The following is a 26,331-nucleotide window of genomic DNA, read 5'->3' as shown; positions in this document are numbered from 1 at the left end:
ACAGGGACAGCCCTGCAGCTCAGGAATGGGATGGAGAGGCTGCAGGGTGACAGAGTGATAGGACAGGGACAGTTCTGCAGCTCAGGAGTGGGATGGAGAGGCTGCAGGGTGACAGGACAGGGACAGGGACAGCCCTGCAGCTCAGGAATGGGATAGAGAGGCTGCAGAGTGACAGAGTGACAGGACAGGGACAGATCTGCAGCTCAGGAATGGGGTGCAGAGGCTGCAGGGTGACAGGACAGGGATTCCCTCATCCAGGGAAGGGGAGAGGGACATTTCCCTCTCCTGGGATGGCTGGGGATGCCTGTTAAACTGGGATACTTGCCCTGGCCAGTCCCAGTGTCTATAGAAACACGAGCCTGCCCACTTGGCTGGGAATATTTTGGGAGCTGGCTGGCCCAAGATGAATTTTCTTCTCCATGCTCTGCTTTGAAGCCTTGGCAACACACAAACACTGCATTGATCCCAGCCCTTTGCCACAGCTCTTGCCTGGCTGAAAATCTGCTCCATGGGTTAAACACCGAGGGATTGAGAGGTGCCAGCTTGAGACCCAAACCCCCCTGGGATGCTCCAGCAGCACAAGAGCAGCAGAGCCACACGCTCCCAGAGGAACAACGTGGGCTCAGAGCATCCTGCTCCCTTTGGAATTAAACCCTCACATCCTGTCTGAGGTTGCAAATGCAAGGTGTGCCTGGGGGTGTATGTGTTCTGTCAGCATCTGTCAGAGGTGGGGCAGTTACCCTCTGCTCATTGGGCAGTTTTATTTACCTCTTCCACAACCAATCCTCCCTCCTGGACGGCCCATTCCAGGAGGAATTTCCCCAAAATCCAGCCTGACCCTCCCTGGCCCAGCCTGAGCCCTTTAGGGTCCCTGCCTGGACACCTCCAGACCCATTTGTCACCAGCTGTCCAGGAGTGACAGGCTTTTATCCCTCACTGAGGCTTTCAGAGGAGGGGTTTGTGCTGCTTTCCACAAGATTTATACCCAACCTCCATCTCTTGCAGGTAAAGAGAAATCCCTGCACTTTTCCCCTTCTAGCTGATGCGGGTATTAATCTCCAGGAGCCTCCACGCTGAGTCCATCACCTGCAGGCATCCACCTTAATGCAGAGCAGTGCTCAGGAGGGGCTGGAACCAAAACACACTGGCAATAATCCCTCTCTCCTCCCATCCATCCCTGCTCTCCCAGCTCTGAGCTGTGTGAGGCGTTCCATGTCCTGCCTCTGAGCAGCAGCTTTTGTTTCCTATGGATCTCCAATTTCCAGATTCACTCTCCTGACGTGGCTGAGAATGAAGCTTGAAATACAGAGGTTTCTCCCAGGCAGGATTTATGTGAGTTTGACTAAAACCCGAAGAATAATATCTACAGTTCCTCGAGGAGAAATGATTTTTAACTTCAGTACTTTGCCTGAAGGACACGAAGCGCTTCCCAGAAAACCATTCTCACAGAGAAATGCAACCCCCAGCAGAAATCTCTGGGTTTTGCTGGAAAACATTCCTGTTTCACTGCCCCACATAGCCAGGCAGCTCTGTGGGAAATCCATGGCTGGAGCTGCTGAAATGGCCCTGTCACCCATGCACTGGGCAGGGGAAATAAAAACAGCAGATCCTGGAAGGGAGGGGATGTGCTGCAGACAGCTTTTATGGAAAATCCTTTCCTTAGGATTTCCCCTCCTGAGAAGCTGAGAGGCCTCAGGAACAAAATGTAACCAATGGTTATCTGCTGCTGTGGGATGCAACAGGTGGGTCTGGGATTGGGCTCATGTGGTTGTTTCTGATTAATGGCCAATCACAGCCCAGCAGGCTCGGACTCTCTGTCCAAGCCACAAGTCTTTGTTATCACTCTTTGCTATTCTATTCTTAGCCAGCCTTCTGATGAGATCCTTTCTTCTATTCTTTTAGTATAGTTTTAATGTAATATATATCATAAAATAATAAATCAGCCTTGTGAAACATGGAGTCAGATCCTCCTCTCTTTCCCAGTCTGAAACCCCAGTGAACACGGTCACAGGGATGTGGGTGATGTGCATTTCCATGGGAAAACACGGATAAAATCCAGCAGCAGGATTACTGTGCAGGTAAAGGGAATCAAGGGGCATTCTGAGACGTGTCCAAAGCACAGGGCTCAGCCTAGAAAGTGCATTTAGGGCTGATTGCTTGCTCCAGAGCTGGTTTAACTGGCCAGATCTCAGAACCCCAGAATCCCAGAGCAGTTTGGGCTGGGAGGGACCTTAAACCCCACCCAGTGATCCCACCCCTGCCATGGCAGGGACAGCTCCCACTGTCCCCAAGTGTCCAGCCTGGCCTTGGGCACTGCCAGGGATCCAGGGGCAGCCCCAGCTGCTCTGGGAATTCTGTTCCAGGTTCTGCCCACCCTCCCAGCAGGAATTCCTTCCCAAGAAGTTTCCTCTTGTATTCCTCACCCCTGGATCCCAACGCCCTTGGCTTATGATAAATTTCCATGCATTAATTAAAACCAGGCTCATTATTCATTTTAGCTCCTTTGCACAGATCCTGGGACAGTTTTTAATGAGCTCCTGAGCTGTACAGGTGCAGTTTGGTTGGGCTGGAGTTCACCCACGTCACCAGCAGCACGGAGCAGCCTGGAGCAAGCAGCTCACACGGAGAAAGTGGATTTTGGATTTTCGGGGCTGGGCAAGGGGGATTGGCCAGGTTTGGGGCGTTCAGGAGCCTCAGCTGTGCAGGTCCCTGCTGCTCTGTGCATTCCCACACACACTGTGCTGCAGCTCTTCCCACAGATCCTTAATCACAGCCCATAAACCTCACCATTTATTTATTCATCCATTCCCACCAGTGATGCTCGGGACCTCCTGGAAACAACGTTTATTTTCATTTTTTAGCGGTTTCTCAGCAATATAACATTTCCCAGTGTTAACACCACCAGCAGCAACTGTAAGTGCTGGTGAGGAGCCAGAGTTCAACCCTTCTGCTTTAGCACATGGAATTTATTTCCCTGTTCTCAGCCCTGACTCAGCCCAGCCCTGTCCTGCCCAGAATCACAGAGTTAATGGATTAGCAGGGCAGGAACAGCTAATTACTGGAACATCAATGTCTCCATGCCTTGGAGGATCAGAGGTCACAGAGAAATAGATGTGGGTTTAAATCAAGGCTTTGATTGTGAGCTCATCCCAAAGAGTAATTAGCAGTGTGTGTTAGTGCATGAAACAACTGTTAATTATGGGCTGTGGGGCAAAACTTCTGCTCCAGCGAGAAACTTCAGCCCTGCAGCTCCTGGATTTGAGGCCAGCTGATCCTGACAGAACCACAGGATCATCCAGGTTGGAAAATTCCCTGTCCCAGCCCCAGGGTCCAGCCTGGCCTTGGGCACTGCCAGGGATCCAGGGGCAGCCAGATCCCATGGGAGATTCCTTTGGAGGAAGCTCTGGTCAGTTGGAAGTGTCTGGCACAAGTCAAGGCATCCATTGATTTCCTCAGTAAATGAATCAGGTCTGTGGAGTACAAATTGATCCAAATATTGGGATTTTCCCATGTAAATGTCAGGACTCTACAAACAGCAATTAATGAGAGACAAGGTGAGCACGGGGGGGTTGTGGAGGCATTTTGGGGAAATAAATGGAAATAGCAGGCATTGCTTTCCAGGGAGCTGCCCTGCTGGGAGCCCAGGCTCTGCCCCTGGCTCTGGGCAGGTGGGCAGTGAGGCCCTGGAGCACCCAGAGCTGCTGGGGAAGCACAGAGAGGGGAAATGGGAACAAAGGAAGAACAGTCCAAAGGAAGAGAGCAATCGTGAGCAAGAACATTCCCATTGGAAATGGAACACGAAGAACTGCACAGGACAAGGTTTTTGTTCTCAACATGAGACGAAACCTAAAATTGCTCAAATCCTTACATTTCTATCAATGGCTTTAATACACTTTGCCATTTCATTGTACAAAACCATCCTTTACAAGAGTATCTGTACTTTTTAAAATAAACCGTGCTTTTAATTTTAAAAACCCCTCAACATCCCATGAAAAGCTACAGATGGAGTTTCCATAGAGAGTTGTTTGAGTCCCTCTCCCATTGAGCAGGTCCTCAGCAGAGCCTTGCTGCACCTGCTGCTTTACATCTCTGAATATTCATGGTCCAGCCCGAGGAGGGGCTGGGGGCTGTCCCAGCACGGGGAGGGGTCCCAGGCCCTGGGCTCAGCTCACCCCACCCAGCCCCAGCTGACCCCAGTGCTCAGCTCAGGGGCTGTGCCCAGAGCGGGGAATCCCTCCCTGGGGCAGGAGAGGCCCTGGGATGGAATTCCCAGAGCAGCTGGGGCTGCCCCTGGATCCCAGGCTGGGCACTGGGGCTGGAGCACCTGGGACAGAGGGAGGTGTCCCTGCCATGGCAGGGCTGGCGCTGGGTGGGATTTGAGACCCCTCATACCCAAACCAGCCGAGACTCTGATTTTATGAGCTCCACCTCCTTGACCTTCACTTGGAATCCTTCTATTGATTTTTTATTTTTTTTTTTTAGTCAGGGTAAAACCAGAGCTCACTGTGACCCTGCAGTGTTTGTATGGGAGCAGCACCCCAGAGACTCCAGGGACCCAGAGGGACCCCAGAGAACCCAGGAACCCAAAGGATTCAGGGATCCAGAGGGATGCAGGGATCCAGAGGATTTGGGGAACCAGAGAATCCAGGGACCCAGAGGGATCCAGAGACCCAGAGGATCCAAGGATCCAGAGGTATCCAGAGGAATCCAGGGATCCAGAGGGATGCAGAGGGATCCAGAGACCCAGAGGATTCAGGAACCCAGAGGATTGAGGGACCCAGAGGGATCTGGAGACCCAGAGGGATGCAGAGGGATCCAGTGACCCAGAGGGATCCAGTGACCCAGAGAATCCAGGGACCCAGAGGGACCCAGAGGGATCTGGGGGACCCAGTGGATCCAGGAACCCAAAAGGATCCAGGAACCCAAAGGGATCCAGGAACCCAGAGGGATCCAGGGACCCTGGGCAAGCCCTGTCCAGCAGTGGTGCCTCTGCTAGGAGGCCACTCCGACACAAGAATAAATCTCCACGTGGTCATTTATTACAAATTCTAATGCAAACAGAGTCAGGGATTTTTATTTCTTCCTTCCGAGCATATGTAGAATTTTAACACAAGCGTTTTATTAAAATCAGAGCTATGAATCATTCATGGCCAACAAGTGACTCCCACTCGTTGGCAGAATGACCCAAGCTTGGCTTCTCACTGACAACAAATAAAGCAGTGCTTAATGAGCCCAGACAGGTTGTTCTGAAGGCATGGGAGAAGCAAAATCAGGTGGATTTTTAGGACTCAAAATAAAAGATATATTTTGTCAGCATCTCACTGGGTTGTGGGTTTTTTTTCCTTTTTTGAATAATGAATGGAGTTGTTTTAAGGCAGTGCTAATGCTGGAGTGCTGGGTGAGGGATTCAATGGAGAGGCTGTCAGGGCTCTGCTGTTTCCCTGACAAGGCTGTCATGTCCCTGTGACACCTGACGTGCCCAGCCACGGCTGCAAGATGGAATTGTCACTCTGCATTACCTGGCACCTGCAATTACCTGGCAAGAGAGAAGAGAGGAGAGGAGAGGAGAGGAGAGGAGAGGAGAGGAGAGGAGAGGAGAGGAGAGGAGAGGAGAGGAGAGGAGAGGAGAGGAGAGGAGAGGAGAGGAGAGGAGAGGAGAGGAGAGGAGAGGAGAGGAGAGGAGAGGAGAGGAGAGGAGAGGAGAGGAGAGGAGAGGAGAGGAGAGGAGAGGAGAGGAGAGGAGAGGAGAGGAGAGGAGAGGAGAGGAGAGGAGAGGAGAGGAGAGAAGAGAAGAGAAGAGAAGAGAAGAGAAGAGAAGAGAAGAGAAGAGAAGAGAAGAGAAGAGAAGAGAAGAGAAGAGAAGAGAAGAGAAGAGAAGAGAAGAGAAGAGAAGAGAAGAGAAGAGAAGAGAGAGAAGAAGAGAGAGGAGAGAAAGGAAAGGAAAGGAAAGGAAAGGAAAGGAAAGGAAAGGAAAGGAAAGGAAAGGAAAGGAAAGGAAAGGAAAGGAAAGGAAAGGAAAGGAAAGGAAAGGAAAGGAAAGGAAAGGAAAGGAAAGGAAAGGAAAGGAAAGGAAAGGAAAGGAAAGGAAAGGAAAGGGAAAGGAAAGCTGGGTGGGGCTGGCAGCACCCTGGGCTGTGGCAGTGTCCCTGCCATGTCCCTGCCATGGAAGCAGAGGAGCTTTAGGGTCCCTTCCAGCCCAAGCCATTCGATGTTTCCCCGGTGCGTGGATGCCTCCAGCTCGCATGGGGAGCGGTGCCGTTCTTGCAGGGGGAGCCCATTCCGGTGAAGAGCTCCCAGCTGCCAGAGGTTTCCCATCCCTGAGAAACGGCACAGCAGGACCCGGACCCGCCGTGCTCCCGGGGCCGGCTCTGCCATAACCATGGCAACGTGGGATCGCTGCTGCGGAGCTGCGGCACGGGCAGGAGGCAGCGACACCCTGGGGATGGAGGGCAGCGGGGGCAGACTGAGCCGTGGGCACTGATCCCACGCTGGGGACACACCTGCCTCAGCTGGGACATCCCGGGATCCTTCCTGCCTCACCTGGCACCTCCCGGGATCCTTCCTGTCTCACCTGGGACATCCCGGGATCCCTCCTGCCTCACCTGGCACCTCCCAAGATCCCTCCTGCCTCACCTGGCACCTCCCGGGATCCTTCCTGTCTCACCTGGCACCTCCCGGGATCCCTCCTGCCTCACCTGGGACATCCCGGGATCCTTCCTGCCTCAGCTGGCACCTCCTGGGATCCCTCCTGCACCCATCTCTGCCTCACCTGGCACCTCCTGGGATCCTTCCTGTCTCACCTGGGACATCCCAGGATCCTTCCTGTCTCACCTGGGACATCCCAGGATCCCTCCTGCACCCATCTCTGTCTCACCTGGCACCTCCTGGGATCCCTCCTGCACCCATCTCTGCCCCACCTGGCACCTCCCGGGATCCCTCTGCCTCACCAAGGCTCTGCACCGTCCCCTTGTCACAAGTTTGGGCTGGGGATCACACCTCAGGCAAGGTGTGAGGGACTCATGTCAGGAGGGTTTGGGGAGCAGGTCTGAGCTGAGGAGGTGCTGAACTGCCAGCCCCCAAACCCTCTGGAGGCTCCCAGAGAGGGCTCTGGCCCTTTCGCTGGTGGCAAACAGGCTTGAGTGGGATTCCCAAATTCCCCAGGAGCCAAAAACACCCGGGGATCTCCTTGGACATCCAGAGGATCGGGTGATGGAGCTCTAGGGGATGGAGCTCTAGGAATGACCCAGCAAACCATGGAGGGCCCTCTGGGCTGCTCCCTCTCGGGGCTGCTCAGTTCCTTCAGCCAGACTCATCCTCGTTGGTTGGTTGGTTGTTGTTTCATTTTGTTAGAACGCAATTTGGAGAAGAAGCCAAACATTTCCTGTCAGGGAGATGCAAAAAGCAGAGAGCAGCAGTGAACTCCAGGTGTGAGGAGCCCCTTCAGCACCCGGAGGAGCCAAATTCTGCCCCAGAGTTTGGTGCAGGTCAACGCCTTCAACACGAACAGGGCTCAGAGTAAAAATATTTTAGTTAAAATCAGTGCAAAAACTTGCTGCTGCAGTTTCTTCTGGAATTGTTCCTTACCCTTTAAATGTTCAGCTGGCACATTCCCATGGACTGGGATCCGTGTGAACAGACTGCAGCACTTGTTTGTGGAGGCAGACTGCCAGAGGGAGAGATGCTCTGGCAAATACATTTCATTTACAAGAACAAAGCAGAAAATTGTGGTTCAAATCGACAGCTGTGAAGGGGTTAATTGTTTCTGAGCCCGAGTCACACTGTGGTCACCTTCACACCAAATTTCAAGGAGTAAACTTGAAACTGCAGGAGCGGCTGGATCTGCAAAGCCTCACAGGGAGCACGGGCAGAGGCGGAAAGCCAAAGGTGAGGAGGGCCTGAAAGCACAGAAACCTCCCCGGGCAGGGCTGCAGCCTCCAGGGAGGTGCTCAAGTGCCAGGGATGGCCATTCCTGCAGGTGGGAACTCCAGGAGCTCCTGGTTGGTGGTGGAGTGAGGAGAGCAGGGCAGGAGCAGCACCCAGCAGAGGTTAATCACTGCTTGTTTTCCTTGACAACCCCTCCCCAAATGATGAACCTTTTCCAACCTGCCTTTTATAAATATATCTATTAGATCCCCTTTTTACCTGCCTCAGCTCTACTCCTACACTTGCCCATTAAAGAAATTTGTGATCAAAACCAGGTCCTTTGAAGCACAGTAATTAATGCTGCTAGTGGGGGCATTATTTATCCTGCATCTCACACTGGGGTCCAAACACACCTTTGAAATGTACAAATATTGGCTTTTCCCTGCGTGTTTTTTGGGAACACACACAGTCAGGGAGCAGGTCTGGAGAAGAGGATTCCTGCTGGGAGTGCCCCTCCTGGGGTGACACAGGAGCACAGAGCCCCTCAGCACCATTGCCCAGCATCCCACAGGTGCTGCAACCCCTCCCTGCCCACCTGCACTGCCAGGCTGGAATGCTGGAAGAGCCTACAGGGACACTGGAATACCAGAGTGCTGGGAAGGAGGAAAGTTTGACAAGAAAGTCTCACAGATGTGTGTGTGCTTGGCAGAAAGATTTTTGAATGTAGAATCTGATGAAGGAATAGAGATGGAAGCAAGTTTTGATACAGAAGACAAGAATTGCTGAGCCAGTCTCACTGGATAACCAAGGAGGCACAGGGTGTGTGAGTTAGAAGGGGTTTTATGGCTTAGAGCAAAGGATAAACCCACCCCAAACAAGAAGATGTTTTCACCAAGCAGGGAGAGAGCACAGGCAAACAAGGCAGCAAATGTGGCAAGGAGAAAAAAGGGCTCAGAATTTTCCACTGCAAGAAAACTGAGAAACAACTCCCAGCTTAAACTGTGATGTACTGACTGTGAGTGATTGGGGATCAGTGACATGAATATGGGAATTACAGCAGTTATGATGGGCTGTAGATAATAGTTAAGGTATGGATTGGTTCTGCTGTGTGAAGGTGCTCAGCAAAGAAAAGTATAGAATGCAATGTAACCAAAAGAAAAGTATAGAATGCAATGTAACAAAAGAGAAATATATAATGCATTTGTAACCTAAACTAAGGGTGTCCAGGCCTGCCTGCAGCTGGAGCTGACAGCTGTGGGCACAGCTCTGCCACCCACCACCCTGGACTGCTGTAACTCATGGATACAATAAACTGCATTTTGTATACAATAAACTGCATTTTGGACACAATAAACTGCATTTTGGATGGAATAAACTGCATTTTGTATATAATAAACTGCATTTTGGACACAATAAACTGCATTCTGGACACAATAAACTGCATTTTGTATACAATAAACTGCATTTAGATACAATAAACTGCATTTTGAACACAATAAACTGCATTTTAGATGCAATAAACTGCATTTTGGACACAATAAACTGCATTTTGGAGATCCCCTGGAGTCCTGCATCCCTCATTTCAGCTCTTACAGCGGAGGAGGAGGCTTTGCTGTCCTCACAGAAGGATCTGCACCAAGCTGCAAAAGGAACAAGACAAGGTTTTGTGCTGTTTCTCCTGTCTGACAGACTCCTCTGATTCCAGAGGGGAACCCTGCAGTCCTCTCCTGAAAGGCACCCCAGAGGAGGGGAACAGAAGGAAAATGAGAGGAAAACAGCAAGACCCACGGAGCAGTTTCTTGGATAAGCTCGGAAGCACAGGCTGGCGTGGCTTGGGAGAGGCCCCACAGCTCAGTGACTTCTCCTGAAACGAGCCAAACTTGGCTTCATTCCATCTGGCTTTGAAGACTGAGCTTAAAACGCTAAACCCTGTGGCTCCAGGAGATGCTGGGCTGAGCTGCCAAGGCCAAGGGAATTGAGGGCAAGCCCAGTTTGGCTTCCCTGCCAGAGGAGTGAGGAGCATCCTGATCCCTGAGTGAGCCCAGCCCTGCAGCAGCTCCTGCCAGGAGGGATTTGCTGGAGAAAATCCCACCTCTCCACCAAGCTGAGGCTGCAGGGAGGCTCTGTCGGTGCTGGAGGCAGGGGGGAACGCGCTGCTGCTGTTTGGGAGCAGGATTTGACGGGCTGTGATCCCTTCCTGCTGCAAGCCCCTGTTATCCCGGGATCAGGGCTGCCAGGGCTGGGCAGAGCAGAGCCCTGAGCTGAGCACGGGCCGGCTGGGGAGGCTGCTCCTCTGACAGCTGAGGGTTCCACTGCTGAAAGCATTCCCCACTGCTGCCTCCCCAGCGGCACACAGAACCAGGGGATGCTGGCAGAGCAGGAGCAAACACGTTGAGGAGCAGCTTGGGGGCAAATGCAAACTCCCACAGCCAAGGAAGCTGGGCCTGGGATCCATCACTCCCTCAGCACCTCCAGCAGCAGGAGGGCAATGGCCAGGTGGGATCTGTCACAGACATCTTTGATGGAAAACCCTTTCCTTAGGATTCCCCCATCCTGAGAGGCTGAGAGGCCTCAGGAACAAAATGCAAACAATGGTTATCTGCTGCTGTGGAATGCAACAGGTGGGTCTGTGATTGGGCCCATGTTGTTGTTTCTAATTAATGGCCAATCAGCTGGGACAGAGAGCTGAGCCACAAACCTTTGTTATCATTCTTTCTTTTTCTATTCTTAGCCAGCCTTCTGATGAAATCCTTTCTTCTATTCCTTTAGCATAGTTTTAATGTAATATATATCATAAAATAATAAATCAGCCTTCTGAAACATGGAGTCAGATCCTCGTCTCTTCCCTCATCCTGGGACCCCTGTGAGCACCATCACAGGGATCCACATCCCCCTGGGAATCTCCCGGGCCCTGAGCTGTGTGACACGGGTGTGATGTGTGTGTGACACGTGTGTGACACATGAGGGACATGTGATGCGTGCGACACATGAGGGACCCCTGTGTGCCCTCCCCCACGGAACCAGGGCTCAGTGGACATTTGCTAGCTCTACCCTTGCTAAAATACATTTAAATGTTATTTCAGGTATTTCTGTTGTGATTTGATGTGAGCTCAGCAGGTTTGAATCGTTCTTTAATTATTAAATCAATGAATGTCACGCAGGCAGTGACTTCTGCACGGGTCACACCTTGAAGGAGATCATTCCAAAAGCTCAGCAGCTTGGGATCACCATGGAACCCAGGATGGATGGGGCTGGGGGGACCTCAGAGCTCACCCATGGCAGGGACACCTCCCACTGTCCCAGTGTCCAGCCTGGCCTTGGGCACTGCCAGGGATCCAGGGGCAGCCACAGCAAATCTGGGAATTCCATCCCAGCCCATCCCACCCTGCCAGGGAACAATTCCTAATTCCCAATATCCCATCCCTCCCTCCCAGGGAACAATTCCCAACTCCCAATGTCCCATCCCACCCTCCCAGGGAACAATTCCCAACTCCCAATATCCCATCCCACCCTCCCAGGGAACAATTCCCAACTCCCAATGTCCCATCCCACCCTCCAGGGAACAATTCCTAATTCCCAATATCCCACCTCTCCCTCCCAGGAACAATTCCTAATTCCCAATATCCCATCCCTCCCCTCCAGGGAACAATTCCTAATTCCCAATGTCCCATCCCACCCTCCCAGGGAACAATTCCCAACTCCCAATATCCCATCCCACCTTCCCAGGGAACAATTCCTAATTCCCAATATCCCATCCCTCCCCTCCAGGGAACAATTCCTAATTCCCAATATCCCATCCCTCCCCTCCAGGGAACAATTCCTAATTCCCAATATCCCATCCCACCCTGCCAGGGAACAATTCCTAATTCCCAATATCCCATCCCTCCCCTCGAAGGAGCAATTCCTGCCCAATCCCTGCTCTAAATCCAAACCTCCCCACTTGCTTGGCAAGCTCCACACCCAAAGGTGGCACTGGAACCAACCACGGCTGACCAGGTGTCCATGGGCATCCTACACCCCCCTGGGATCCCACACCAACCCCACACAGCCCTGGGGGTGTCCCAGGGCTCTCTGGCCCCTGCAGAGCCCAGCACATCCCACATCCCACACCCTGGTTATCCCTGGTTATCCCAGGAGCACCCCTGCTTGGTGCAATCCCAGCAGCTCAAAGCAAGCCCACAGCTGGAAGCACTGCGCTCCTTTAACTCCCAGAGCTGAAATTATTATTATTATTATTATTATTATTGTGTCTTGGAAGGCATCAACAGTGTATTAAGTGCTTTAAAGTGATGCTTAAAAACCTGGGAGCCCTGAGCTGCTGAGTGAAGAGCGTGGCATGGAGGCAGCACCCCAGGAAGGGCTGGGAAGGGCTGCAGGCACAACCTTCCTTTAATTACCTGCCTTTGATCTTCCTGGCCTTTGTACCATTTAGTTTTCTTCAGGAAACTGATTTTCAGGGCTCGTTGGTAGGAGCTGGCTGTCTAGAGCTGGGCCAATTAAACAGTTTTCTGCACATTGATTCATTCTCAACTGCTCGCTTTCATTACGCTAAAATGATGGCTGATGTATTTCTCATTTACCGGGTTATTATCAATTCCTCAGCCTCGTCTGAAGGCCAAATGTGCTGTGATAGAAACAGGAATCCAATAAAAGTGTTCACAAGCTATTGGGATACGGGGGGAAGAGATTTAAATGGAGCTTTGTGGGAGGAACACGGGAAAAGAGGAGCAGCACAATGGAAATCCGAGAGCAAAGCTGCTCCTTCGGCAAAGGGAATATCCTGGAGAGACACAGGACTGTGTCTGGGAACTCCAGGTCCCCCCCTCGTCCACCTGGGCTTTGCTTTAGTCATAAATTAAAAGTTTGGGGCTATTTTTCAGTTCCCAGTTGGATTTTAAGCTTTTATCACAGCTGGGGCTCCCCCTGGATCCCTGGCAGTGCCCAAGGCCAGGCTGGATCCACCTGGGACAGTGGGAGGTGTCCCTGCCATGGCAGGGGTGGCACCAGGTGGGATTTAATGTCCTTCCCAGCCCAAACTGCTCTGGAATTACATTAAATTTCCTAAATATTAGATGAGCAGAGTTTAGCAGATTTCCTTCTGAGATTCCTACTCAGCCAACATTTTTTGGCCCAGCAGAAGAATCCTTTCCATCACTCATTAATTTACACCCCAGGCTGGTTTGCTCTCCCTGGCACGACACTTTCTGATGGATATTCCCACTTCCACGAAAGGCTTTTCCCTAAAGGCAGCCGGGAATGGATCAGCTCCAGGTTGTTCCTCCCTGGAGCCTTCGGGAGCAGCAGCAGGCAGGGAATACTGGGAATATCCCATGACCAGAGGTCAAGTTTTGTCACATCTCTTTCGTGGGAAAAAGCTTTAAATAAGAAGTGATTATTAAAATGGATCAATGGCCTGCACTGGTATGGTAAAAAAGATAGTTTGTCTAGTTGGCTTAAACTGAGATGGTTTTTAGCCAACTGTAAGGCAGCTCCTTTTCTGTAGACTCTTTTTTGTTAATTACTTCGGATTTTCAGCTGCATAGCATGAGCAAAATTAATAATAAGAATAAAATTAATATAAAGAATATATTAAAGAATATATATATAAAATAATAATAATAAGAAGAACATTAATAGTTTTGCAGAATAAGACTAATAGCTTTGCAGAATAAAACGAATAGTTTTGCAGAATAAAATGAATAGCTTTGCTGCTCCTGCTGCACCCAACACTCCGTGTCCTGTGCCAGGAGCAGCCCCAGGTCAGTCCATGCTCGGTCCCAGGGCCAGCCCCTCACGGTGACACTGGTGGTGTTTCTCATTGATGGCTGATATTTAGAACACCCCATGGAAAAGCAGGTTTTTCCACGGGAAACAGGCGTTCCTCAAGTGCCACCTGCTGTACTGGCTGCAGCAGGACAGGGCAGTGGGGAATCCCTGCAGCTGCCTCATTCCAAATTCCAGCCCAGCCCTTCCCCGGCAGCAGGAAAACACAGCCCTGTCCTCCCTGATTGCCGGGGACATTCCCTAGGTGGGAATTTGCACGGCCCCCTGCTCGGGTGCCCCAGCTCTGCTTTACACTTGTATAAATAAACAGCAATAATCCCCATCGCCCTGAGAGGGAGTGATGAAAACCAGCTCCAGGAGCAGATCCCAGATGATTTTTCCACAGGATGTGGCTGCAAGAAGGAGAGAGAGAGAGTGAAAACTTCCAGGAAGGTAACGTGTGCTGTAAACAAACACGCAGCACGGATGTGGCTCAGGAATGCTGGGCCAACCTGAGCACTGCAGATGTTGGCAGATCACAGCCAGGCCAGAGCAAAGCAGGAAGGGGAATATCAGAGATGGTTTGAAGGGAGATACCGGGAGAGCACTGAGGATGGGCACAGCCCTGGCACCCTGGGGACACCCAGGGGACAGAGGACAATGTCCCAGTGCTGGCACAAACCCACCCGTAAACCCTGGCATGGTCATTAGTCGAAATAAAAATATTTATTTAAATAATGGTTTGACTCGAACATTCCCACACTGATTGTTATCCCAATGATATTGTGAAAGGTTCATCCCCAGAGGGTGCTGGCACTGCCCAGATCCCCAGGGAACGGGCACAACCTTGAGGCTGCCAGAGCAGCTCCAGGAGGGTTTGGACAGCGCTACCAGGGATGCCCAGGGTGGGATTTGGGGTCTGTGCAGGGCCAGGGCCTGGGCTGGGAGATCTTTGGGGTCAGTACAGCTCAGGACATTCCCTGACTGTCACTGTGTGATACCTGAGCACTCCTGTCCCCTCGGGATGTCCCTGGGACCGTGCCCAAGGAGCACAGCCCAGACCAGCGTGTCTGTGGCAAGGAGGGTGTGCGGGGTGGCTGCGCGGAGCCGTCAGCAGCCGGGCACTGCGGGGCCGGGAGGGAACGGCCCAGAGCCCCCGTGAGGGACGGGCAGCGTGAGACAGGGCACAGACAGAGACACGGAACGGGCCGGGGGCAGAGGAGATTGAACCCCTGCAATCCATCCAGTGCCAGCCCTGCCATGGCAGGGACACCTCCCACTGTCCCAGGCTGCTCCAGCCTGGCCTTGGGCACTGCCAGGGATCCAGGGGCAGCCCCAGCTGCTCTGGGCACCAGTGCCAGGGCCTGCCCACCCTCACACAGCCCCACCCTGTCCTGCTCCCATTCCCTTTTCCCATTTTCCTTTCCTGTTCCCTTTTCCATTTTCCTTTCCCATTCACTTTTCCCTTTTTCTCTTTTCCCCTTTTCCCCTTTCCATTTTCTCTTTCCTTTTTCCCTTTCCCCTTTCCTTTTTCCCTTTCCCTTTTTCCCTTTCCCTTTTTCTCCTTTTCCCTTTTCCATTTTCCCTTTCCCTTTCCCTTTTTTCCTTTTCCCTTTCCCTTTTCCCCTTCCCCTTCCTTTTTCCCTGTCCTTTTCCCTTTCCTTCTTTTTCTTTTTCTTTTTCTTTTTTTCTTTTCTTTTTTTTTCTCTATTTTTTTCTCTTTTTCTTGCTCTTTTTCTTTTCGCGCCCCCCGCCCTCCCCTCCGCCAGGGGGCGCTCGCGCCCCGCTCCCCGCCCTTCCCCTCACCGTGCGGCCGAGGCGTCCGCGGCGCTGCCTGAGCGGAAGGTGCGCGGGCGGGGCGGGGCAGGGCGCAGGCGTGCGGCGGGCAGCCCGCGCGGCGCAGGGCCCGGGTCCTGCGTGTGGCGGCGGCGCTCGGCCCGGCCCGGCTCGGCCCGAGATGGCGACCAAGAACTTCCGCGTGAGCGACGGCGACTGGATCTGCCCCGACAAGAAGTGAGGGCACGGCCGGGAGCGGGAGCGGGGCGGGGAGCGGGGCGCGGCCAGCGGCAGTGCGGCCGGGGAGCGAGGCAGGGAGCGGGAGTGGGGCTCCGGGAGCCGCGGCCGCCGGCTCGGGGGGCACGGGGCCCGGCCCGGCCTCAGGGAGCTAGCTCTCGGCGTGGGACCGAGCCGGGGTAAATCGCGGCGCTCGGCTCGGGGCGAGCCTCCGGCGCCGGAGCCCCGCGCTGCGCGGATTCCGGCCCCGGTTAATGCCGGCCCTCGTGCTCTGCTCCGTGCCCAGGTGCGGGAACGTGAACTTCGCCAGGAGGACGAGCTGTAACAGATGTGGCAGAGGTGAGTTCTCGGCAGCACACACGCCTTGTCCCCTCGTCTCCTTGTGCCCCGTAAAACTGCTCTAAAAATTCCTGCCCAACCCGAAACTGTTTGAGAAGTCCACTTATTTTTCTTTAAAAGACCCTGAAATGTTCCGGTAAGTTCCGAGGCTGCCGTTTCAGGCGCTTTTGTGTCTCCCCCGCAGAGAAGACGACGGAGGCCAAGATGATGAAGGCGGGGGGGACGGAGATCGGGAAGACGCTGGCCGAGAAGAGCCGGGGGCTGTTCAGCGCCAACGACTGGCAGTGCAAAACGTAGGCACCGACACACGGCTGCTGCCTCTGCCTGGGAACTCCCTGTGCTGCCGGGATAGCAGGGCTCCGGGGCGTGCTCTGGGAGCCCTGCTGTTTGCTGCACGTTAATTAATAGAGCAGCAGAAACGGCAGCACTGCCCAGGAAAAAGGCCAGGTTTGATAAGCTGGGACAGTGCCCAGGTTTGGAGGGAATGTGGAGATGGCACTGCCACCCCCATGGCATTGGGAGGTGCTGCCTTCCCTGGCAGGGTGGGCAGGCTCTGGCACAGGTGCCCAGAGCAGCTGGGGCTGCCCCTGGATCCCTGGCAGTGCCCAAGGCCAGGCTGGACACTGGGGCTGGAGCTCCCTGGGGCAGTGGGAGGGGTCCCTGCCATGGCAGGGGTGGCACTGGGTGGGCTGTGATGTCCCTTCACACCCAAACCAGCTGTGGCTCTGGGATTCTTGGATGTGGCAGTTCCAGTGAGCACCTGGCCTGGCACCAGCAGCCCTTCCCTTGCAGGCAGGGAACAGAGCTGGGAAGGGGCTGGAGCCCCAGGAGAGCTCAGGGAGCTGGGAAAGGGCCCTTCTGTGCAGCTGTGCTCCTGGCCCTGCTCCTGCCCATTGATTTGACATCTTCCCCACATCTGTCCAGTGCTGTCACCTTCCCCAGTGCTGTGTCCCCACCCTTGTATTCTCAGTCTGGAGGGTAGCCTTTTAGCCCTAGCCTGAAGGATAACATTCCCAATCCAAGGATAATCTTTTATTCCCAGTCTGAAGGGTAAGGTTTTATTCCTATGTCAAGGAAAAGGGGTTTTTTTCCCATTTGAAAGATGTTTTATTCCCATCTGAGGGATGTTTTATTCCCAGTCTGAGGGGTAAGATTTCATTCCCATCTGAGGGATGTTTTATTCCCAGTCTGAGGGGTAAGATTTCATTCCCATCTGAAGGATGTTTAATCCCCAGTCTGAAGGATAAGGTTTTATTCCCATCTGAAGGATAAGGTTTTATTCCCTTCTGAAGGATATTTAATCCCCAGTCTTAGGGATAAGGTTTTATACCCATCTGAGGGATGTTTTATTCCCATCTGAAGGATGTTTAATCCCCAGTCTGAAGGGTAAGGTTTTATTCCCAGTCTGAAGGGTAAGGTTTTATTCCCAGTCTGAAGGGTAAGGTTTTATTCCCAGTCTGAAGGGTAAGGTTTTATTCCTAGTCTGAAGGGTAAGGTTTTATTCCCAGTCTGATGGATAAGGTTTTATTCCCAGTCTGAAGGATGTTTTATTCCCAATCTGAGGGATGTTTTATTCCCATCTGAAGGATGTTTTATTCCCAGTCTGAGGGATGTTTTATTCCCATCTGAAGGATGTTTCTTCCCCAGTTTGAGGGATGTTTTATTCCCATCTGAAGGATGTTTTATCCCCAGTGTGAGGGATGTTTAATCCCCAGTCTGAAGGGTAAGGTTTTATTCCCAGTCTGAAGGATGTTTTATTCCCAGCCTGAGGGATGTTTTATTCCCATCTAAAGGATGTTTTATCCCCAGTGTGAGGGATGTCTTACTCCCATCTGCAGGATGTTTTATCCCCAGTGTGAGGGATGTTTAATCCCAGTGTGAAGGGTAAGGTTTCCATGTCTCTGTGTCTCCCTGCAGCTGTGGCAATGTGAACTGGGCGCGGCGCTCAGAGTGTAACATGTGCAACACCCCCAAGTACGCCAAGCTGGAGGAGAGGACAGGTGAGCTGGGGGTGCCTGGCTGCTGGCACTGCTGGCAGAAAGGGCTCTGGGAATCAGAGTGGGCATTCCTTGTGTTCCCTGAACAGGCACAGTTCATACAAGGTGCAGGTTCGTGGCCCCAGCGAGTTTCAGTGCTGAAGGAAGCGGTGGCTCCGGGTGGGGAATTGGGGAATGTTCAGCCTAAGCTGCCCCTGTGTTGGGTTTTGATGTCAGGACTTTGGAGGCAATGTTTAATTAATCTGCAGAGGCCTCCCGTGGGCTGGCCACGTACAGATAAGGCTGTTATCTGCTCAGGAGGGCTGGGGCTCAGTTTCAGCTCCCCTGAGGGAATGTGAGCCCAGAGGGAGCTGGGGCAGGATCTCCTTACAGCTCCTGCACTCTCCCCTCTGCACCTGGGATCAGACAGGGAATGCACTGCAGGACTGGAGCAGGGCAGGGAGTTTGGAGCACAGGGTGGAACACAAGGGCACAGAAATAAAGGAGCCTAGAGAAAAGCACAGGGCTTATGATTCAAAAGGAAAAACAAGATTTCAGTATTGAGTATTGGGAAAATAGTAAAGGATATTAGATAATGTAATCATATTTCATATAATTATTATAATTGTAAAGAATATATCCATGTATTTATTATTTAAATAACTTATTGAAGTACTTAGTACTTAAATAAGTTGATGAATACTTTTAGTGTTCCTAATCCATTCTTTTAATTGGATTTGTGAGAAACTGCATTTAATAAACGTGCGTGGGAACAATTCCTGTTCCTCCTGAGATCCTGTTACATCCTTATGGCAGATTTGTGATCCCCTGAGGGTTTCCAGAGCCCCTGTGGAGGTTTCTGTGCTGCAGGCAGCTGAAGGCATTGTGTTGTTTTGCCCCTTTCTCAAGGCTATGGAGGAGGATTCAATGAGCGGGAGAACGTGGAATACATAGAGCGGGAGGAGTCCGACGGGGAGTATGATGAGGTAAGGGAGGGCAGGGAATGCTCTGGGGAGACTCTTGTGTTGTTTAAGGATATCCCATAAAATTGAAATGCAGAATGCTCAGATTCCCATTCATCTCTGTGGAGGTTCATTGTCCCCAAGACAAGCATCTCTTTAGAAGTTCCTTGGTGCTAATTAATGTTCCACAGTGCTCCCCTTTCCCTTGGGTCAAGATCCTATTTAAAATTGATGAGTATTTGTTTTCTTATGGAAGTGTTACCAAAATTACAGTTGGTGATTGTTTTTGATTAAATCCTGTTCTAATCCTGGCACAAAATTCCTCAGTTTGGGCGCAAAAAGAAAAAGTACCGGGGGAAGCCAGTGGGCCCTGCCTCCATCCTGAAGGAAGTGGAAGATAAAGAGTCTGAGGGGGAGGATGAGGACGATGAGGATGAAGATCTCTCCAAGTATAAATTGGATGAGGTAGGATGGTGTGTTGTCTTGAAGCAGTTTTTAATCATGATTTCAGGGCTGCCCAGGAGCAGGGGAAGGGCTGGTCAGTGTTTTTCAGCTGCCTTTAGAGCAGAGCTCTGGCAATAATGGTGCCCAAAGCTGCTGGAAGAGATGTGCACAAGCTCTGCTTTGTTCTAAATACCTGCACTCAAAAATGGGCAGTTCCTTAAATCATCAGTGACAAGCCTGAGATCAGAACCCAGAACTCCAAGATGTTTATTTGAACCTGGATATGTGGTTACCATGTATAGCGAGTGCTCTTGAGTTTTCTTCCTAGGCTTTTAAAACCACATCAGATTTATTTTTTATAAAATGAAATAAAATAATCTGAGAGTTTTTTCCATCTTTTCTGAGCTATGTGAGTATCATTTATTGGATTTTCCACATCTTTGGGCAGCAGCCCTGCAGAGACGTGCAGATGGTGCTGTTTTACACAGCCATCACCAAACTTTGCATATGAGATCTGTCTCTGCAGAGTTGGGCTTTGCTTAGAGATTCTGAGGGTGAAAATTCATTTAAAGTAAGTGGTAAAAATGTGTCTGTGTGCTCATTAGCTCCATTAAATAACGGGGGGTTTGGTTCAAAACCAATTTTCAGTCACTCCTTACTGCTTAAAATTGTGAGGTCTCGTTACATTCCGTTCAGCTTTCAAAGGCGGGGAAAGAACATGAAGTAAAGTCCGAGATAAGTCAAAACTGAAGGGGAGCTCAAAGCATTGCCTGAGTCTTGTGTGTTGTGCCCGTGGCAGGATGAGGATGAAGATGATGCTGACCTGTCCAAGTACAACCTGGATGCCAGTGAGGAGGAGGACACCAACAAGAAGAAGAAGGCGCCGCGGCGCAGCCGCTCCAAGTCCCGCTCCTCCCACTCGCGCTCGTCCTCGCGCTCATCCTCTCACTCGAGCTCAAGGTCTAGGTCCAGGTAAACGGGTACAGGTCCAGGGTAACGCCAGGCAAAATGTCAGTATCTGACTTCCTTATTTACTTTGTTTGATTGCCTTACAGTTGTGTGATGATGTGAATAACTCTCCGTTTACAGAGGAGGTGATGCTCTGCCTGAGCTGCAGCAGGGAGGCTCTCTGGGGCTTGTTTCAGGGATTTAAGTTGGTGTTTGGTGAAATCCTTCAGAGAAATGGAATAATGGAATTTATTTTCAGGTTTTCAGCTCGTTGGCCGTGTGTGGTTCTGTTGTTGGACAGAGGGGGGCACTGCTGGAGTGGGAGGAGGTGGCAGAAGAGGCAGTGACAATGCAGCCCAGGCAGATTCAGGGAAAGGACAAGTGGGAATATCCTGGGAATAAAGACAAGAAACTTGAACTTGAGTTAATGGCAAGTAACAAAGTTTTAAATGCAGCGGCAATGTTGTCAGAACCTTCCTATCCCTGGAACTGTCCAAGGCCAGGCTGGACAGGACTTGGAGCAGCCTGGTCTGGTGAAAGGTGTCCCTGCCCATGGAACAGTGAAATGAGATGAGCTTTAAGGTCCCTCCCAACACAAACCACTCTGGAATTCTCTAATAACACTGAAGATTTATAGGGGACCTCACAAAGGTCTGCTGGGCAGGCTTAAGCTCTCACATTGCTATTTAAATTCAGTAATAAATGAACAGTTCAGTCAGTGCTTTGAAATTGGGTGATGTCAATATTGGAGCTTTTGAGCTGCCTTACAGCTCATGCAAGGAGGATCCTGATTATTCAGAACAAGCTCCCAGGGTCACTTATTAAATTCACATCTGTAAAGTTCAAGTTTCTTCTAATCTTCCCAGCTTCATCATTGCCCCTCTCAGTGTTCTCAGTGCTGTCACTGCCCAAATTCTGCAGCCTCTGGCTTGGCTTCTCCCCATCACTGTTGGCTCTTGCTCCTGCTGCCTCTTCTGTTCCTCAGCCTCCCCTGCTTCCCACTGCTCAGAGCAGTGTGAGTGCTTGGCTGGGAGGCTCCAAGGACACTCAACAATCTCACCCACCCATAACTTTGGTCATTAATTCACAGATATTAACAGTGAAGTAGAAAGTAACTTGTCCTAACTGAGATTTCAACTTCCTCTTAAACTTTTTCCTTTTAGCTACAGATAATTGGAAATAGCAGTTGCCATTTGTGGATGCCTTTTTTTGTGGGTTTTAAAAAGGTTTAAACGTAATTTCCTAGCTAGGAAATGTTCATACTATGTCCTGCCCAGTAAAATGAGAAAGTCGTGGTAACAGAGGCTGACAGCAAGTAGAATATATTTTACCTGAAAATATTATTAGAACTTGTTATTAGAATTTATTATTAGAATTTGTTTTCAGTGCTTTTGGTTCCAGTGGCTGCTGGAGCCTGCTGCCATTGTTAAATTCCTCTTGTGGTTTGTGCTTTAGAGAAAATCCATCAGTGAAAAACTGGGAAATAATTGTGGCCAGTTATAAGTTGTGTTGGATATGGCAGTATTTTAGCCCCAGATTAACCACTTAATTTATAATGCAGGGGAAAATCTTTATGAAAATTTGAAGATGATTGCAAAGTGCTTGTGAGAACTGGCTGGGGGAAAATTGAACTGACCAATCCTAATGCTCTCATCTGCTCTGCCTCTGAAGGAAACTGATGGGTTTCCAGTTAAGGCACAAATTAAAGCATTGATTTCATTAAATAATGAACAGATAGGAAGTTATTTCTTTTTGCCAGATAACTGCAATCCTGTTTAATTGTTGTGCTTTGTTTTAGGAGCCATAATCTAAAGCTGCCTTTGTAATGTTTTTAATGCTGTGTAGAAGTGTCTGGTTTTAAGTGTGCTGGGGGCAGGAGGGGATTGGCATTTTAGGACTCAGACTGTGTTGCTGCCTCGTGTCTGCTGCTCTCAGGAGCAGTAACTCTGCTAAATGCAAGTCAGACACTGGAAAAAGATCTCCCGTGTTGTTGCAGGTCCCATTCCAGGAGTTCTTCCAGTTCCAGATCGAGATCCCGCTCCAGCTCCAGGGAACAGTCGCGGTCCCGTGGGTCCAAATCCAGGTGAATGCGGTACCAGCCTGTCCCTGCACAGACACAGGGCACAGGCTGCAGCTGCTCTGGCCCCACCGTAAGGCTGTGCTGCTCAGACAAACATTAACTGCTTTTTATCTTGGAAGTCAGACCTGCTGGGTCTCTGCAGGAGCTGAGTTCACTGAGGAGCAGAGGTTTTGGTGCGAGAGGTTAAGTCTGGCCTAAGCCGCGCGAGCGGACGCCACCGAGCTGCAGTGGAGGAAGAAGGATTTGAGTGCATGGTTCCCTGCTGCAGGCATTTGGGCGCTTTTCCTGTTTCCACTGGGGCTGCTTGAGCTGGAGGAGCGTTAGGAATGCCGCTGTCCTTCTGGTTTTGTGTTCAGTGAGGATTCTGCATCTTCCACAAGACAGGGCAGCCGTTCCTGTATGAACCTGGGGGATCACAGGAACATGTTGGTAGGAAATGGTGGGAGAAGCTGAGAGCAGAAGGATTTGTGTAGACCATCACTGAGCTGGGCAGGGCGCAGGAACAAAAGCATGTTTGAGGTCTCTCCTTGCACAGGCTTTCCATTGGCAGAACATTCCCTCTGTGATGGAGTGAAGGGCTGTCCCTTCTCCATGCATGCAGAGAATCCCAAAATTCTAAGTGAGGAAGCTTGGGTTGGGAAGAACAATCAAAAACAGTGCACCTCCCCCTGGGGGCAGGGACACGCTGTGGATTATCCTGTGAGGGTCAGCACAGGATGGAATCTATGCTTTTGGGAAGAGGAAAGGTGTCCCTGTGCCCCACCAGAGGGGCACTGTGTTCCAAGAGATGTTTTTTATATATGCTGGCTCTATTCTGAGAGGGTTTTTTGCAGTATTTTGGTTGAGGAAGGTTTAAGTCTCTTCATAAATGTAGTTTGAGATCTGTAAATATAGCAGCTGGATTTGATACTCTTTGGTCAGATGAACCTGCAGTGTGAAATGTCTGGTAGGATAAAGTGAACCATGGTAAATCAGCTTTAGATCTCTGGTTTCCAGGTTATTCTGATGTGTGAGTTTAACTGCTGAGGAAGATCCTTACAGAGGCAACTTCCCAGCAGCCTCTCAGTGCTTTTTTGCCAAAAAGGCTCATTTTGGTGAAGGCTGGGGAGAGCTTTCCAAACCATTGGTGGTCCATTTATCAGGAAACACTACTTAGCAGAATTTCTTGGGCAAGCTGCCCTGGCAGTAGCAGTGTTCTTGGCAGAGTAAGTATGGAAGCCCCTGATGTTTATTTTCCATATCCTTGGAGAAAACAGAGTAGTGAATGTTGATGAAAACTGTCTCTGCTTGTTCTGTCTTTGTGCCTCCTCCATGATCCCAGAATTAAATGTGGTTTATTTCTCAATCAATAAAGATCCAGCTCCAGGTCCTACAGGGGGTCTTCCACCCCAAGGAAAAGATCTTGCTCCAGCTCTCGCTCCTCGTCTTCCCCCGAGAGAGGCAAGAAGCGAAGCCGCTCTAGATCCTCTTCCTCTGGTGATCGCAAAAAAAGGCGCTCGAGATCACGGTCACCCGAAAGGTTTGGGTTTATGTAGAATAAGAATGGCTGTATTGAGATGTGTGATGGTTTATTGTAGTTATCCAAGGACTGAGATTCGCTGGGAAGCTATTGAATCCGAGCAGTTATTCTCATAGTCAAAGTAGTTTCCTCACTTGCCCTACTCTTACTTTTGTTAACCCCTCTGGAATTGCTTTTTTTTGATAATTTTCCCCCCTCCAATGAAAGTCCTCCTGGTAGGAGCATGTTCTGTATAAAGACCTGGCTCACCCTTCTTTCAGTGTGTGACAGTATTAATGTGTTCATTACCGAATTACTTTCTTAAGCAAATATTGCATTGAAATAGAAACTGTATTCTACTCTCAGTATTAAACGTAGACTTTTAGTGTTAAATTAGTTGCTTAAAGTTACTTGTATATTCTTGTAAGGCCCCCATGAGATATACTTGGCTTCCAGCTATGGTAGGATGCTGCTCAAAGTGGGTGCCAGGATGAATCTGAGCTCATTTCTGTGCATGCTTTCTCCATTTGTATCTTGCAGACGCCGCAGATCTTCCTCCGGATCCTCCCATTCTGGTTCCCGTACGAGTTCTAAAAAGAAATAATGTCTAAAAGCTCACACTTACAAAAACCCACCAAAATTCCAGTCAGTGCATGAGACATTTTTAAGAAGTTGGTGTCTTACTTGGTCAGAAGTGCTCAATCTGCTAGTAGAGGTGCATGTCTGTCCTGGCTTTCTGGCAAACTGCAGCTTTGTTCATCCATCACCCAAACCCGCAGTAGCATTTTAAGCCATAAACTCCCCGGCACAGGGGGAAGTTCTGTGGTGTGGGGGGGGTTTTATTATTTTTCAAGATCAGTTCCTCCATCCCTGGCTCCCTCAGCTGGAGGAGCAGGTTGGGAATGCCCTGGCACAGCTCTTTGTGCGAGGAGGAAGCCGTGAGTTTTCCCGAGCGGGATGGAGCTCCCTTGGGACCACAGCAGGGGCAGGGCTGGGGGACCTGGGGCCAGCAGTGGGGCCTTGGGCTGAGCAGTTCTTGTTTTGCCACGTAGCAGTGCCAGTGCAGATGGACACCCCTCTCTAGCAGCTCAACCCCCCTGTCCATCATGATTCCAGAGGGAATTAGCCTCATTCCTGGCGAGGGAGGACATTTGCAGCCAGCACAGTGCTGTGGCTGTGGTGGTTTCCAGAGCCGGGACTCCGGGATCCCTCCTTCCAAACGGATCGGTTGGGATCTGCTCTTGGGCTGGAGGAGTATGGAACTGGCTCCTTGGAATCAAGGGAAGCTTCTGCAGGCCGCCTGTAAAATTTCCTTTGGGGCTGACTAAAATTTTCAAGGTATCTTAATTTTATTTTTCTTTAAAAATGAGAATGAATAAACTGTGGAGAAAGTTCTGGCATCTTCAACGTCTTCTTCATCAATCATACTTTTTCCCTTCAACACAATTTATGGCTTAAAATGCTTTATGGAATCCATTTGAGTATAAAACTTGGTCTCTCTTGAGCTCCGTTTGGTTAAGAAAGGTTTAAGTTTCTTCAGTGCCGTCACAAGGTAAGTATGGTAAGGAAAACTCTTCTTCTTAAGCAAGCAAAGAACCTTCATTTATTTCAGTAATAAAACTGCCAGATTTGCTGCTTGTTTTGATAAACTGCACAGAAACAAACGGAGCAAAATTGAAAAACTCCATTCTGCTTTTTTTTCCTCTTTTTTTTTTTCCTTTTTTTGAGCCACGTCTTTTGGACTGGTCTAGAAGCAAAATGTTTTTGGTGTAGAGGTATTTTGATAAATCTCTTTGCAGAAAAAAAAATGCAGTTTCTTCTTTAATGCTTTCTTTTCTCTCTAATTTCCATGCTAAATGTGTGTAGGTTGCACAAGAGCAGGTTAGTCTGTAACTGTGCCTCTGACTTCAACGTCCAACTAAACTGTAAAACCAGATCAAGTAGACGCTCTGTTGTTAGCCTTGGGTTTTCTTGTGCTTTGTATTCCAATTGTTGCTGTACTTAACAGAGGGGAGGTTTTAAATTTAGCAACTGATAGGCCACAGGCAAAGCAGGAGGAGGATGGTTCATTTGGCTTAGAGAACGTGTAAGGCAAAATGATGCTGTAGACAAGTGTAAATAAAACCTGTGAGTCAACTGTGCTCGAGTGCTTTGTCTTGGGGACACTCAGGCTTCCCGCTGCCCTGCCCTGCCCTGGTCCCTGTCACCTCCACCAACCCTGGTTCCTGTCACCTACACTGACCCTGTCACCGCCCCCGACCCTGATTCCTGTCACCTACACTGACCCTGTCACCTCCACCAACCCTGGTTCCTGTCACCTGCACTGACCCTGATCCTGTGAGTCAGCTCACCTGGTCCACCCACACATTCACATTGTTGCAATCCTTTAAGTCTTAAAAATAATTTTTAATTTCAACAGCAAAATACTTTATAAAACTTCCAGGT

At 50.4% G+C, this 26,331-nt stretch overlaps 1 protein-coding gene and 2 long non-coding RNA genes across 3 annotated transcripts in view; 2 read left to right on the top strand and 1 right to left on the bottom strand.

Moving 5' to 3' along the window:
* LOC139594615 (uncharacterized) overlaps positions 1–26,331 on the top strand; it is a 276,219-nt gene that overhangs the window by 9,952 nt on the left and 239,936 nt on the right. The window lies entirely within an intron of this gene.
* Positions 9,233–9,417, bottom strand: LOC139594052 (uncharacterized). Its single transcript, XR_011680501.1, has 2 exons — positions 9,365–9,417; positions 9,233–9,280 (listed from the first exon to the last, which is right to left on the bottom strand). It is a non-coding gene; the product is annotated as an uncharacterized lncRNA (long non-coding RNA).
* On the top strand, positions 15,483–26,027 carry ZRANB2 (zinc finger RANBP2-type containing 2). Its single transcript, XM_071436980.1, has 10 exons — positions 15,483–15,639; positions 15,926–15,978; positions 16,163–16,271; positions 17,896–17,978; positions 18,864–18,940; positions 19,244–19,381; positions 20,160–20,332; positions 22,305–22,391; positions 23,743–23,907; positions 24,427–26,027. The coding sequence occupies exons 1-10, from the start codon at positions 15,584–15,586 to the stop codon at positions 24,488–24,490; spliced, it is 1,005 nt and encodes a 334-aa protein (XP_071293081.1). The 5' UTR covers positions 15,483–15,583; the 3' UTR covers positions 24,491–26,027.

Source organism: Agelaius tricolor, unplaced genomic scaffold (genome assembly GCF_023055355.1).
Source record: "Agelaius tricolor isolate 1412-34295 unplaced genomic scaffold, bAgeTri1.0.p SCAF_11, whole genome shotgun sequence".
Classification (NCBI taxonomy): domain Eukaryota; kingdom Metazoa; phylum Chordata; class Aves; order Passeriformes; family Icteridae; genus Agelaius; species Agelaius tricolor.
Note: the sequence above shows the minus strand (reverse complement) of the source record. Positions and strands in the feature narration are given on the sequence as shown.